Source organism: Gymnoscopelus braueri (assembly GCF_963280865.1).
Source record: "Gymnoscopelus braueri genome assembly, chromosome: 7".
Classification (NCBI taxonomy): Eukaryota; Metazoa; Chordata; class Actinopteri; order Myctophiformes; family Myctophidae; genus Gymnoscopelus; species Gymnoscopelus braueri.
In genome coordinates, this window is record NC_137608.1 from 25,305,640 (window position 1) to 25,321,008 (window position 15,369).

The window sequence follows — 15,369 nt, forward strand, 5'->3', positions numbered from 1 at the left end:
TGCGCGCAAACGCAAAAAGAGGGCTGGCTCTCTGCGAGACTCCCCTGAAGTTTGAGATGCACACACGAGGGCTCTCTGCTTGGGTGGTCTCTCTACTTTAGTGAGCTGTTGCTAAGCAGCTAATAATAGTCGTGTTTGCTGAGTAATTTTTGCCCTTCTGGAACCAATCAGATGCAAGAAAGTCCTGCAATCTGACAGCCCTAGAGGCGGGATCTCGGCTCTCTCTTGCCTTCACCCCTCCTCCTCTACCTCCTCCAAAACGGAGAGAGCTCTTTTTTCCTCATCTATTGAATCTCAGAGAGAGTTCGCCGTGACGCGCGGCCCAGGGGAAGAACACACAGAAAACTCACAGAATGCTACGATCATCTAAGCTCCTCAGCCGCCGTCCTGTGTGTGGGAAACACTCGGTTCGCCTCGCGTTTTGAGAGAGAAACTACTTTCCGGGAGGACAATCGGTGAATGTGCTGAAGCGGTGGAGAACGGCCGGGATCGCGAAATGTTGGGATGGAAGGCGCAGACTTTGACTCGCCGTCTCCAACAACAGGAGTATGAAGTACTTCACGGGCGTGAGATCACCGAGAGTGAAACTTCGTTGCCTTGGGATATCGCTACTACTACACGCTTTCGGGGAAACATTATAAAGTGGGGAAAAACGCTAAGCATCGCGCAGGAGTCCCCGCAACATGGCCTCGGCTGCTAACGCATCCTCCGAGCAGGAAAACAGAGACCCCGAACGGCCGAGGATAACGCGGAGGAACAGGGGGGACTATTCCCGCACAGCAGCACCGCTGGATTTGGAGTATTTGCAGCGGCCGAGTTACTGCGATGCGGGCTTTGCGTTGGAGCAAATATCCGAGGTGCTTATTCCTCGTCTTTATTGTGGTGCAAGTTGTCTTTTCCTCTTAAGATTTATCGTAGCCGCAAAATGTGAGCAACCATGTCAAGTTGTTTCTAGGTAACGGGATAGCTCCCGGCTGGACGGACGGGGCTGAGCAAGAGGGTACAAAAGTTTTGGAGCAAAGGCTTTGGAGAAAGTTGATCTTGCATTGTTTTTGTTGATCAACTTTTTTACTCCTCATTTGCATCCGGGTCTTGTTTTAGGGACGTTGCTTGTGTATTTCTAAATGAAGTATCGGCTTAATAACGCGATTGTTACGGGTCACAACAACGTTGGTGGTTCCCATAACGGTCCCATACACACACACACACACACACACAGACAAGGCAAAGACATGCGACTCCTTCAGTAAACTGAAAGGTTTGCCTTCTATTTCCTCAGTGATAGATCTCAAAACTTTCCCCACATTTTATGTAAGGCATTCGGACGAGTTTCACGAGAGCCCACGAACGTTTTGTGCGATATTTAATCTTTTACTGTGCGAGTCTTTCGGTGTCCACCTCGCTTTAGAGCAAAAATCCATGTGGCTGCCCTCTTCCGTTCACAAATATTGTCGTAACTCCCTCCTCAGTGATGGAGGCTCCTCCACGGTCCCGGTCGGATCACACACAGGCAGCTGGATGGGAAGGGAGAAGAGCTATGTCTGTCTGTGTGGTTCTGTGTGGTTTGGCCCCCCGAATACCCCCGTGGAGCCTGTAGACATGTCAAGGGATTTGATTACAATGCATCCAAAACGTGATACAATGTAGTGAGTCAGTGGTAGTGATTCTCAACCATTTTAACTTCCAAGACCCCCCAGTTTGATATGCATTAGAGGCTACGGACCCCCATTTTATAACATTTGTATCTCTGGAACCCCCCAATCTACACTGTAATCGGTGTTAATTTAACTCTGAGAGTGTACAAATGGAACCAAACTCTCAAAGAGTTACAGACACATAAGGGTCAATTTGGTTCAGAACTACCAATCATTTTGCTGGGGACCCCCTGGAACCCCCTTAAGGACCTCTGGGGGTCCCCGGACCCCACTTTGACTTAGTGTGTTGTGTTGAGTAGGCCCCTCTACTGTGTGTGTGTGTGTGTGTGTGTGTGTGTGTGTGTGTGTGTGTGTGTGTGTGTCTACTACTAGTCTACACTACTGTTGCTGGTGGTGTGTTTTTGTGTATACTATGCGCGTGCGTATGTATGCACGAGTAGCCTACGACCCAGCGTCCCATCATGATGCTGTCTTCTTGACAGCTATCTGTTCCCCTATACACCACGCACGGAGGTCCGACCACAGACAGAATGAACAGCATCCTTCTCAAATTTTACGGTGCACAACACACAACGGTGACTCATATTACTCATAGCTGCTGTCAGTCTCCTTGTATCAACATCAAAATAAATGGTCCTGCGCTTCTGTAACTCGTCACATATGATATGCCACTGAAGTGACCCAATATGACATAACGTATAGATAGATATATAGGCCTGGGGTCAATATGACGTTGTACTTAACTGTTTATAAACTGTGAGGGAATGAACCTTGCATTTAAACTTGAGGCTAGTTTATGCGTGTAACAATGACACGATGGCCTGTAGTCCAGTCCAGTGGGTCCCAAACTTTTTAGCTCAAGACTCAAAAGAGAAATTAGACGTTTGCCCGGTACCCAAACAAGTGAAAATAGCAGATCTACAAGCTCACAAGCCAGTGCTTTCGCGCTGCGTTGTGAGCTTGTAGATCGTCTATTTTCACTACTTCTTAAACGTTTGCTTTCTAATGTATGGGATTAATCTTTTATTAATTTATGGAAAAGTAACTTTTTAATGTTTTGACATTTACTCGTGACCCATACAAATTGGTGGGGAAACTGTTTGGGGAAACAGTGCCATTATATAGCCTAATGGGCCCATAATGGTGTTTGTAGACTGGTGTTTGTTTTTGTAGACTCACCTGTTCAGGTAAGCTTGATGTTGATGGCCTCTTGTCTCGGTGCAGGGGAAGGCGACTGGCAGAAAGGCACCGCTGTGGCTGAGAGCGAAGTTCCAGAGACTTTTGTTCAGGCTGGGCTGTCACATACAAAAGAACTGCGGGAAGTTTTTGGTCGTGGGCCTCATGATATTCGGAGCGTTCGCCGTGGGCTTACGGGCAGCTAATTTGGAGACGGACGTGGAGAAACTCTGGGTGGAAGGTAAGAAATTACACACATTTTCTCATTTTATCCAACATTATTTGTTTTATACTATGTGTGTGTTTGTGTGGAGGGATAGGGGGTGTGGTTGGCTGGGTGAGGGTCTACCAAACAAGTTGGGGGGATTGTTTATTGTATGGTGTCTGGCAGGCAGCCAGGTCAAACTTAAAACGAGTGTTATTTTACTTTTAATGGTTTAATATGGACTAGTCTACTTGTTGCTTCGGGTGCGTTCAGTTGTTAGGTCTACTGATGTAACGAGGCGTAACGGACTGAATGTAACTCAAAAGCAAAGTCGTAATTAAGCTCATGAACAGTTTTGAGGGAGAAGAAATTTAGCCAAAGCCGCCATTTTGTGAGTGTGTGTGTGCGCGTGTGTGTGTGTGTGTGTGTGTGTGTGTGTGTGTGTGTGTGTGTGTGTGTGTGTGTGTGTGTGTGCGCGTGTGTGCGCCTGCCCCCAGCAGTTGAATGTGATCCGCGCACAGCTCAGAGACTGTGTGTGGTCCCGTTTTGGACAGCTCTCAACTTTCCAAAAAGATTTGTCTCCGGCTGAAGGGAAAAAGCGGAGTGCGGACAGGAACTCATGTTTGTGGAGTGCTGCTAGGGCGCACATTTGTTGCTCTTTTCGGAAACACCATACGAATAATACATTGTCTTTCTTTCTTTTTTCCTAGAAAATGAACTGTGAGCATGGGTGGTGTTGTGTGGGGTAAGGGAAAGGGGCAGAGCTCTTTTTTTCCCATTCCTTTGATCTGCATTCCAGCACTTTAGGGCGAGTCTATGGGAGTCATGAATGGAGAAGCAGTTTGGAATTGGGGAAAACGGTAGACAAATGAAAAGCTAAATAAAATAAAACAGACGAAGCAAACAATTATTTAATTTAGACGTTTTACATGTGTGCAAGAGTGCTGAGGTTATGTTTTACTGATCGTTTGGGTGGACTGTGTACAATTATCAGTATAGTCTCTGACATAGCCATGTTTTCAGAACACTATAAGCAAAAGTCAAACGCCTGGTTGGTTTCGCCTTGTGTGCTACAGGACACTTGACAGGGAGTGTTCTTCTGAACCATGATGCATTCAATGGGCTGCAACTCAGGCACTGAGGGGAACTGAAGACCCCAGTCAAAGTTACCCGCTTTTTGTGTTTGTTTTGAAGGGATTGGGAACACAGCTGCACCACCCTACATCCCATGATGTTTTAATCATGTAATATGTAGGGTACGCTACACCACGTTAAAAGCTTCCTAACACATGCTTAAAATGCCATGTTATTACTTCTCCTAATGACAGAGTATTCAACCTGAATGGCATTTATCTTGATTTATTCATTACCCATGTTCTCACACGGGCCTGCCACCATGCAGATCATCATAACAGCTGCCTTGCACAAAGTATTGGTATTGACAGGCTAGACTCACAGAGAACTGGACGGAGCCCACACAGCCATTTTGTCATCATTACAAACAGGACTGGTGACCCCCAGGTGGAGGTTGTAGGGGACTTGTGCGTAGAAAATATACACGAACCAACACACAGGTCCGTACATGCACGCACACACACACGCAGACGAGAGAATGGGCTGTGGTGTGTTCTGGGTCCCAGGATGTGAGGGGTTCCAGATGCTGGTAGGGAGCGATCTGTTTGTTTAGATTAGGCTGCACAGCTGAGGGATAGATTAGTTCTGCCTGGACAGTGGAACGCTGTGCTAGGCTGTGCAGGGGGACTGGCCCATCGTCTGAGAGGAGAGGAGAGGAAAAAGACGAGAGAGGAGGAGAGGACAGAGTGCCTGTTTATGTTTCATTTGGAACTGCCCTCCGCAGACGACCCACCAACGACCCTGCCTGGAAGCTGTGTGGCCTACTGATGCGAGCATGCATGCGCGTGCGTGCGTGCGTGCGCGCACACACACACACACACACACACACACACACACACACACACACACACACACACACACACACACACACACACACGCTCACACACATGTTGGAGCTCTCAATCTCATGAGAATCTAGTGGAGCTACATTGTACATTGGTGATTTAATCTCTTTGTGTCTGTCGTCACCTGGTTCTTGATGCTGAGGAGGCAGAGGTCCCCTGCAAACCACCATTAAGCATGATTCATGATTCGTCATATGACAATGTCACGCAACGACAATAGCCCATGTACAACACGTCGCGTTGGCGCTATTGTCGGGGTGCGACTCCCTCATACGACAGAGCATAAATTAGGTATTAGTCGCGTACCAGAGGCAGATGGTGTGTTTATTCTACAGCCTGTCACGTGCTGCAGCTTTCAGAGGGGATCGTCTCTTCTCACATGGTGCTCACTCAGCGCTGTTTATAAACACTCCGACACAGGAAGTTCTGTTTATTAGACAAAGAGACAGAGAGCGATTGGAAGTTAAACACACACTTGGGACAAAGAGACGATTGTGTGGGCCTATGAGGACTTATGGTGGTTTAGCTTTTTTTGTGTGTGTGGTAAACTTTTGTCGTGCCACGATAAAGCTTTAAGAAAAAAAAATAATAATCTAACCAATGGTGCTGATAAAAGCTCTTTTATGCACGGTTAAACCGCTCACAGGAAGCTATTAGCCGAAACAGGAAGTTGTAGTATTGTGGTCTCCTATCTCACCCGTCCTGCACACAAATGTGGATGTGTGCCCTCTGTGGTCAGCACAATGCCAGGACACATTCTCACTGGTCCAGATATTTAAAAATAAATCAGCGACATAATCATTTACAAATTCACCATCCAAAACAGAGGATTTTGCCAGCATGATGTTTGCGATGATGAAGTCTTAGTCTATGGCCACGTCCACGAATGACAGAAAGAAGCTCCCTTTAGAGTTCCTCCAAGCCATGGATGGAAAGTGGAGCCATCCCTTGGCATTCTGGGTTAAGGCAAACACAGGCCAAATTGTAAAGAAAATAGCAGCGCCGCCTGCCTCTAATTAAAACAGTATCGCGTAAACATTGGCCTTCCTGTAGAACGGCCTCTCTCTCTCTCTCTCTCTCTCTCTCTCTCTCTCTCTCTCTCTCTCTCTCTCTCTCTCGCCCTCTCTCTGTGCTGAGAGAGGGGCTGTAGAATTGACTGGGGTTGGTTGGGCTGTGGTTATGGGGCTGGGCCTACTCTTAGGGATGAGGGTAGAGAGAGAAAGAGAGAGTAAGGGGGTAAAGGGAGGAGAGATTGGAAATGGGGCTTTTGAGGCTTGAGCACTGGGCAGAGGTTGGAGTTGAAACTGGGGGTGAGGAGGATGAGGGAAGCAGCTAGGGGCTGTACTGTAAATTGCACTGGGGTATAGTGAGAGGAGCTGGGCTCAGGTTGTGGTTAACCTATAGCTCTAGCGAAGGCTACAGATAGAGGAAGGGGCCTATAGTTGTGGTTGTAGCGTTCACTTGGAGCCGCGGTAAAGACAATGTCTTTTGTTCTCCATCAGAGACATAGAATTGGGTCGTCGAACTCCAGTTGCACCAAGTTCGGGGCTGGGTTTTGGATCTGCAACAAACACTTTTATCACCAGAGTTATGTTTAAGCCACTATGGTTGCTTTAAACAAATGAGTCCATAGTTATCGTTTGCTCTGGGGCATAGGGCTATGGATTTTTAGCCTGGAGCGATTTCTTGGGGGGGCAAGGGCCACAGGGTAGACCCCCAGGGACCTGAGGTCATCTCATAGAGGCCCCGCTATTTAAAACCTCACCTGATACTCACCCTGTGGCCTGGGTGCAGAGTGAAGACTCACAGCAGAGGGGCGGGAGGGGGGGGTGGAGATGGTGGGTGGGAGTCGGGTGGAGGAAGGGAGGGGAGGGTGACATGCCTTACGAGCAGCAGCTGTCACTGTTAGTTTGTTTGCATATGTTTGTGCGAGTGTATATGTGCATGCTGCGTATGTGCGTGCGCGTGACGCGCTTTATGAGTGTGTATGACTGTGTTCAATTTTACCCAAAGTGTGCACACACCTGGGTACAGTATGTGTTTGTGTTTGTAAGCATGTGTTGTGTTTCCCTCTTGACTCCTGTCGTCCAGCAGAGGGCAGTGAGTCTGACACTGAATTATTATCTCTCATTTCTACACCCATTGCGTTTTCAAGATTAATAAGCATAACTCCTTAGATAGGGGAAAGACGCTAGACTGGAAACTGTATTGCGATAGGGTAGACTACTAGAATCACATCCATTTGCAGGCACGGGCATTTACTTCTCAGCTTGTCTCAACGGGTCACTGACAAAAGCCCTCTCTTTCTTATGGACTGTCCCCTCCTCTGCAACTAGGTAGCCTGCTGGAGGTGGGGCTCTAAGGATGGCTAGGTCCATCCTTCCATCCCCTCAACAGTTTACCTCCAAACAAGATATCTCAAAAACTACTAGCTGGATTGTTATGGAATTCGTGGTGCATCTTCAAACACCCTAGATGATGACTCATACCGATTTTGGTGACCCAGTGCCCTTTCCTCTAGCACCGCCCTTAAATTTCCCACTTATACAAAATATCTCAAAACCTAATTGGTAATATTGATATCACCAATGTGGCACACAAAGAGCAGATGCCCATGCATGTGTATATGTGTGTGTGTGTGCATGTACATTCCCCCATCCTGATGTGAGGTTTTCAGAATACAGTTTGATAGGAATAAACTTTAGGTCCAAAGCAACTCCCTTCCATCTTCCCCCAGTCTGCTTTTGATCCCAGAGTGATTAAGAGGCGATCTGACAGAGTTGGTGGTTGTTTTGTTGCTGTGCTGGTAATGGCAGCGGAGAAGAGAGCAGTGTAATGTTAAGTGCATGCGGAAAAGGCCTCGACATCCTTTCTTGTGGACAAAGACGGGGGGAGGGAGGAGAAGGAGGGTTCTGAATGTGGCTTCTCCGCTGAGAGGATTGTGGTTTGCGTGATTGAATTATCCAGCTTTTTGATGTGTATGGGAGCATGCACGCATGCAGGCATCCATGCATGCACACACACACACACGCATGCGCACACGCAAACATGCACGCGCACGCGCGAACACACACAAACACACGCGCATGCATGCATGTATGCATGCACACACACATGGATGCGCACTCATACACAGACAGTGTCCTCTGGGTTTGGGGTTTTTTGGTTATGTGAGTGAGTAGGTGGTTGACTGGGGTTGGCATGGCAGGCTATTTCTATGGGCCTCTCATTGACATACACCCCTTTTTCATCCCTCTGTTTTCCTGTCTCTCTCTTTCTCTCTCCAACCGCGTTCATTTAGCAGCCGCAAGCAATCAAACACACCAATTTGCCCACACCCAACATTTTTGCCTAATTTCACAGAACTCAAAACATACAGTATTAATCCATATCTCTCACCCCTCCCCTGATTTCACTCTCTGCCATATACATTACAATAGCCATCGTGTTCATATTCTCCTTTGTGCACGCACACATCCATATCCACACACTCCTAAAAATCATGAACACCCATACAGACACACAGACGAAGACAATCATGCACACACGCTCACAAGCGAGCATACATACACATACACACACATTGATATGCATGTGCACGCGCACACACACACATACAGACAAACATATGCTCACACTTTCCAAACTGGACTCAATTAACTTGTGTTTATCAGTTCACTACAAACAGGATTAAACCTCTCAAGAAGGAATAACATTCCAGTGTGTTGTGTTAAACTTTACGAGTTGATGAAAAGTGCAGGCTAGCTGGTGAGGGATTTAGTGTGGGGAAACACTGTGCCTCTGGTACTGTATTCTGAGTTATAGCCCTGTTTTCTCAAGCTAGCTTGCCTTCATTTAGAAGCAACCTTGTTTATATTAGCACTACCTGGCTAAGTAAATGTGAAATAACTTTTAAAAGTCGGTAGGGTCAGGCCCCTGTGTGTGTGTGTGTGTGTCTGCACGCGCGTGCACGTGTGCGTGTGCACGCAAGTGTGCATGTGCACGCACTTGCAAGGTGAATGCACTCCCATTCACAAACAGACATCCTGAGATGCCTCCAAAAGTTCTGTTTACATTTTGCATTCTTTCAGGCGCTCTTATTCAAAAACCAGAGCCCTGCGAATGACCGACCGCAAGAGACTGTGGAGAGAGTTTACCCCTCCCCCTCTCTCTCCTTCTCTCTCGCTCTCTCTCTCTCCCAGTCCTACACCCCCCCCCCCCTTTTCCTCTCTGCCGTTTTCTGTCTTTTAGCCTTAGCCTCCTCCCACTCACACCCCTCCCCTCTCTCCCTCCCTGGCTGGGGAGAGAGAGTGGCCTCAGAATGCCAGATGTATTACAGAGTGAGGCACAGCAATGTAAACACTCAGCCCTGCCATAAGAGCAGGGTGGTCTGGCCTCCCTCCCTCCCTCCTTCCCTCCTGCGCCGCTTCCCTCCATCCTCCCCTTTCCTCTCCTCCCTCCCTCCCAGTGCTGACTGCCAGAGGGGCAGAGAGAGCAACAGAGAGAAAGAGAGAGAGCAAAAAGGGGCGAGAGATGGAGGGAAGAAGCAGGAATATAGTAGCAGTAGTGTGTTTGTGTTTTGGCTGCAAGGCCTGTGGTACACTAGGAGAGATCAGGACTGATGCCTCTCAAACTGCAGCACAGAGAGTTCTTCATTTGAAGTTATAGATGCACTGCTGTTTGTTTTTTATGTTGTTGTTTTTCAATGCCTGTGAATGTGTGTGTGTGTGTGTGTGTGTGTGTATGTGTGTTTGTTACCCCCTTACTTCCCCAGTACACACAGGTTACTTAATAATTCAGTCCATTGCCATTGCTGAGGCATCACGTCATAGAAAAGCGCAACAACAGCAATTACGCTAGTACCACACACACGCACAACAGAGACCCACACAGTGATATAAAACATTTCCCCTCTCGTGTGATTGAGAGGCTTGGAGTTCCAGAATGAGTCAGTGTGCGTCAGAAGGGGACGGGATCCAGGGGCCCGGGGCCAAGTGCTCCGAGCCTGTTCCGAGACAGCCCTGCTATGCTAGCTCTAGTGTCGGGACACAGGAACACCTGTGACCCAATGCTGTAATGTGGGATCTAATGGGATTCTGGCCTGGTGTATCTTGAGGTCTCTCTCTGTGATTATCAGTTATTCTCTGTCTGTGGCTTTTTCTTCAAGTGTCTCCTCTTGTTCTTTCTCTTTCCGCCTCTCCGTTTCCGTCTATTTATCTGTATCTGTTTTTTTCTCTTTCTCTCCCTCTATCCCTCCTTCTTTCACTCCCAACCTTTCCTATTCCACATGTTAGGAATGTGTGATTTTCGGATACCTGGAATCATGGCCCATCTTTCCAGGAAATGACAGAGAGATGGCTGGCTGAGATTGGCTGCTCAGGCTCATGTCACGGTCTGTTATGGCTGGGCTCTGGGCCAATCACGGGCCAGAAAATGCAGCCGGGGGAGAGGGTCCTCACCTGGGTTGCATTGGACAGGCACAGAGAGGGGAGAGGCCCCCGATTTAAAAGTACTTGAACAAATTTCAAGAAATTAAACTTATGAAGGTTTTATAATTCTGACTTTCCTTTTTTCTTTGGAACTCTGATACTGAATTTTCAGGTTTTATAATTACTTTTATACATTACATTGTGTTTATTTATGAACTATAGATAGTATAGAATTTCCTCTAATTTTACTTCACAAAATATGTGACGGATGACTGTCACTGGTGTTAAGGCAGCGCAGGGAGAGGGACTTTTAAAGCCCTCTCTGAACTCAGAATAGAACCCTCAAACCATGTCCTTCATACATCGATTGACACATCATTTTGCACGACATCTCGGGTATTTTGAGTCCAACCGCAAGCACAACCACACACACACACACAGACTCTCCTTCTCAAAGTTTTTCCTCCTCTTACTACTTTCTCCAGGGCTCTGTGAATCCAGTGGCGCTGAATAGGATTTTTTGGGGGGGTAGTGGGGTGGGGAGGGAGGACCTGAATGAAGGCAGCAACGTGGAAGAATCTGCCCATTGAGGAGTGTGTGAATGTACACCTCGGACCCGGGGGAAGACGCATTGGGAGCCAGCCGACTGCTAAATACACCCATTTTAGGGGCTGCGAGGGCCGGACAGGTGATTAGCATAATCAGGGGGAGAGAGGGACCATACATATGGTAATGATGGAGCGAGGGGGGTAATGGTAGGATGGGAGGGAGGAAGGGAGGGAGGGAGGAAGGGGATAGGGGGTGTTGGCAGCTGGGGTGTCACATTCGTGTCAGGGGTCAGGCTGGAGGGGCGCTGAGGGGACATTGTGCTACAGCTGCATGTCAGAGCACCTCTCCCTCTTTCTCTCACTCTCTCTCTTTCTTCCTCCAACTCTGTTTTTCTCTCCCTTTTACTCACTTCTTTGCTTTCTTCGTCTTTGGCATTGTCACTTGCTTTTTTTTCCTTTATAATTTTTTCCCTCTCCCTCTTTAGGAGCATGCTTGTTTTACTCTCCCTCTCTGCAGCGGTCCCTTTTCAAAGCTCAATGGGGAGAGAGGGAGTGAAGTGTGTGTGTGTGTGTGTGTGTGTGTGTGTGTGTGTGTGTGTGGGGGGGGGGGGGGGGGGGAGGGTGTTAGGAGTGTTGCTATAGGTCAGCTAGGGTCTCGGCTGTCACTAAACTCTTGTGGATGTGTGCACACCTGCACTGTATCGCACACCTTCAATACTACTATCAATAGCTGCTGATGATGATGATAATAGTAATAGCAGCAATGCATAATCACTTAGGCATGCTCGAGTTGAAGGCAAGAACAAAGTAATAGAAATGGAGAAACAGCTAGTGGATGGCACCATGTAATGGTCAATAGTTGTTGATAAGGCAGCTGATAAGAGTGCCATATTATCATTTAGTGGCAGAAATTAGCCTGCCTGAAACACAGTACATAAAAGTGAATTAGGCATTTAAATAATAACTTTTACTTATACTGGCTATCCACTATACTATTGTTTACTTAAAGGGATGAAGTGGATATATGTGACTTGTTGATTGATTGAATGCTTTATTAACAGTTTGCAAAAGGTACAGAGGTACAGTTATACAATAATGCAATAAGGATAACACAAAGAGCCCTGAGGGCTTGTTTCCATTGTGGTCCTGTGTATTCAATTATTCAAGTGTTGGCTTCAAATTGTGGTAAAGTTATCACTGAACTTTCTTACCTAGCTGTAGACTCATCTACACAGGTTGTGCAATAGCTCATCACCAACGTGCAAAGAAATTACCCTGCACTATATGTGACAACATTGCTATGTGCTCTCAGGCCAGGAAAAAGCAGAAAGACTTGATGGATGTTTGTGTGTTGTCGTGTGGTAGACATTATTGAAATAAAATGAAACGATAGTGGTTTCCTTACAAAAAGCAGTATATTAAACACATAAACCCTAGCATCCCTTTTCTGGGCATGCCCTAATAATAGGAGAACATTCAGCAAAAATAGTAACTCCACGAGCTCACAACACGTCGCAGTGTGACGCATTGTGAGATTGTAGATCGCTATTTTTTGGTGAAGAAATGTGGTGTAGAGGGGAAAAAGGAGGGGTCCAAGTGTAGGCCCCCGGGGGACCCCTGTAGTTAACAAAGTATATAGGGTTTATGGGGTTATGGGGATATATCAGTTACAGAGTCATATATGGGCATATACTGATGACATCATGTATCTCCTTATGGGCATAAATGGGACGCATGCTGACAGACAGATAGACAGACAGACAGACAGACAGACAGACAGACAGACAGATCTCTATATATGGGCATAAAATGGACACAGACAGACAGATGGGTAGGTACAACGGGTATTGTGTAACTAGTGGATGGGGATGCATTTCCATCTTGCATGCATTCCCATTGTTGTCACTATAAAAGTGGTCATTGGGTGCTTTATTTAACCACACTCTCTCACCGAATCCATAAGCCTCCTCTTTGGTCTTCCTCTTCTCCTCTTTCCTGGCATCTCCATCTTCAGCATCCTTCTCCCAATGTATGCCTCATCCCGCCTCTGCACATGTTCAAACCATCTCAACCTCACCTCTCTTGTTTTATCCCAAAACCTTCTAACCTGGGATGATCCTCTGATGTAGTCATTTCTTCAGGGCGGTCTTACTACTGTATACATCTTCCCTCTCCCTCTTGCTACTGTATATTCTCTGTGTTTAATACACTTCAGAACTTTTCGTGTGATACAGCCTGATGCCATCTTGTTTTCCAAGCTCGCCAGTCGCCACTCAACTGAATCATCACTCACCACCCTTAATGGACCGATCGCTAAGCTCCACCCCTCACCGCCCCGCCTCCCTATGTTAGACATTCTGAGAGCTTTCTACGTTGACTTGAATGGGGATATCACAGATTTTAAACTTAAAATTATCAATGATTTTTGTAGCCAGAGCTCCAAAGTCTCTTCCTAATCTTGTCAACAAAGCCTGCAGTATGCACCGGAAGAATTTGCATGCCATTACTATTTCAACAAACACAATACAGGCAAGTTTTTTATTACCAAAGAAAGATGATCTACGGCATGTACCGTTTATGAATCAACTACATTAACTACATTATCACCGGACACTAGGAGTGTTTGTCTACTGCGCGGTATCTATGACTGCAAATAGTAGCACTTATTAGATAGACAAACAAATTAATAAACACTTTAATAAGCGGTATGGTGCGGTACTTTAAATTGCTCTGTGGTGTGTTGAACTCGAGTCGAACCAGACCCCCAACTCCTTCTTGAAGCTGTCTCCATCGTGAATACACAACAGCTATCAAAAATACTTAAAGCCTGTGTATTTTAACATGCTCATAATTCTAATAAAATGTGGCACTATGCACCATGCAAACGTAACCTTGTCATCACATCATCAGTATATCACTGAGGTACCTTTTTGTGTACCTTTATTGGATTCATGTCATTATAATCATTGCTGCAATATTCTGTTTACCACGTTGTCCCATCACACTCTGAATAAATTCAAGATCAAGATTCAATGATTTGTATTTGTTACATCGCATGTACTACAGAACAGGTATACAAAAGTAAAATTGTTGCGTTTCGGCTCCTCGAGTGCAAAGGAGTTTTTCCCTGTCACTTTTATAACAATTGTACAATTTAATTAGACTTTATTTCTAGTTTCAAATGAAAGTTGTTGTTTTCCTTTGTTTCCAATAATTGGTTCCTGCTTTTTTTTTGCATGCATGCTCATTCATATCTGGTGATGAGCTCACAATTTGGCCTGGCGTTGTAGTTTTGGAAGGGTCAGGGTATGGGAGGTCGCTGGAAGCTTGGCCTCCGAAAAATGACCTGGTTTTTGGGGGCTTCCTCCTAACCACAGGGGGTCCCTGCTGAGAGGGGGCCTAATCCAGCTAATCCTCTCACTGCACACACACTTGCGTGCGTACCCACGGCGATACAAACACACACACACACACACACACACACACACACACACACACACACACACACACACACACACACACACACACACACATACACACACACAGTATATATACACACACATACATTTCTATCACATAACATGACACCATTCCCCATGCTCTCTTTTAACACCCTCATCACACATCCCACTGAGCTCTCTGATGTCAGATTATATATCACAGCCCTGTCAGTGAACTGATTTAAATGTGCTGATAAGAGTTACTTATGTGTAATGTCTCTACGTAGTACATACATTCATTGTCTAGGGGTGTTTGTGTGTATGGGGGGATGTGTACGTATTTTTGTATGTCGGAACAAGGTGTGTCTGAGTCAGTTTGTCATGTCAGTCACACAAGAGTTAGCGATGCCGCTAGCGATGCGTGTTTCGCTTGAAAACTGAAGCCTGATACTCCCACCGTACGACGGTGTTGTATGCCCAGAATAGCAGATCTATAAGCTCACAACGCACCGCGATACAATGCATTGTGAGCTTGTAGATCGGCTATTTTTTCCGTTGTGTCAGGCTCCAATAGATGTGTGTGGGGGAGGGGTTGGGGCTATGTTTTTGTGTTGCAGCATGGAAGAGGGAGGGAGACAGAGAGGGGAGGGGGGTTGACTTTGAAAGAGGGCTGGGCTGATTGCCATCCTGATCTGGCCAATCACGGACTAGGACTGAATAGGGAGGAGAAAGAGAGAGATAAAGAGTGTGAGAGAGAGGGGGGGACCCCAGAGTTCAAAACTGAGAGGGGGGAGGGGGGATGTCAGCTCCTTCGAAGCCCCCTTTCCACCCTCTATCTGTCCCTCTGTCCCCCCGCATTGAGAGTATAGGGGGAGCAGGGGTTAATGTTATGCAACAAACGCCAATACAGTGGCACGCAATAGGCCTCCAGGCAGTG

The 15,369-nt window shown here is 46.6% G+C and overlaps 1 protein-coding gene across 1 annotated transcript in view; it reads left to right on the forward strand.

The window, feature by feature from the left end:
- Positions 1–279: 279 nt before the first annotated feature.
- ptch1 (patched 1) overlaps positions 280–15,369 on the forward strand; it is a 48,834-nt gene continuing 33,744 nt past the window's right edge. The window contains exons 1-2 of the mRNA XM_080433542.1: positions 280–857; positions 2,880–3,072. Coding sequence (XP_080289668.1) covers positions 684–857; positions 2,880–3,072 — 367 coding nt within the window. The 5' untranslated portion in view covers positions 280–683. The remainder of the gene's footprint in view (positions 858–2,879; positions 3,073–15,369) is intronic.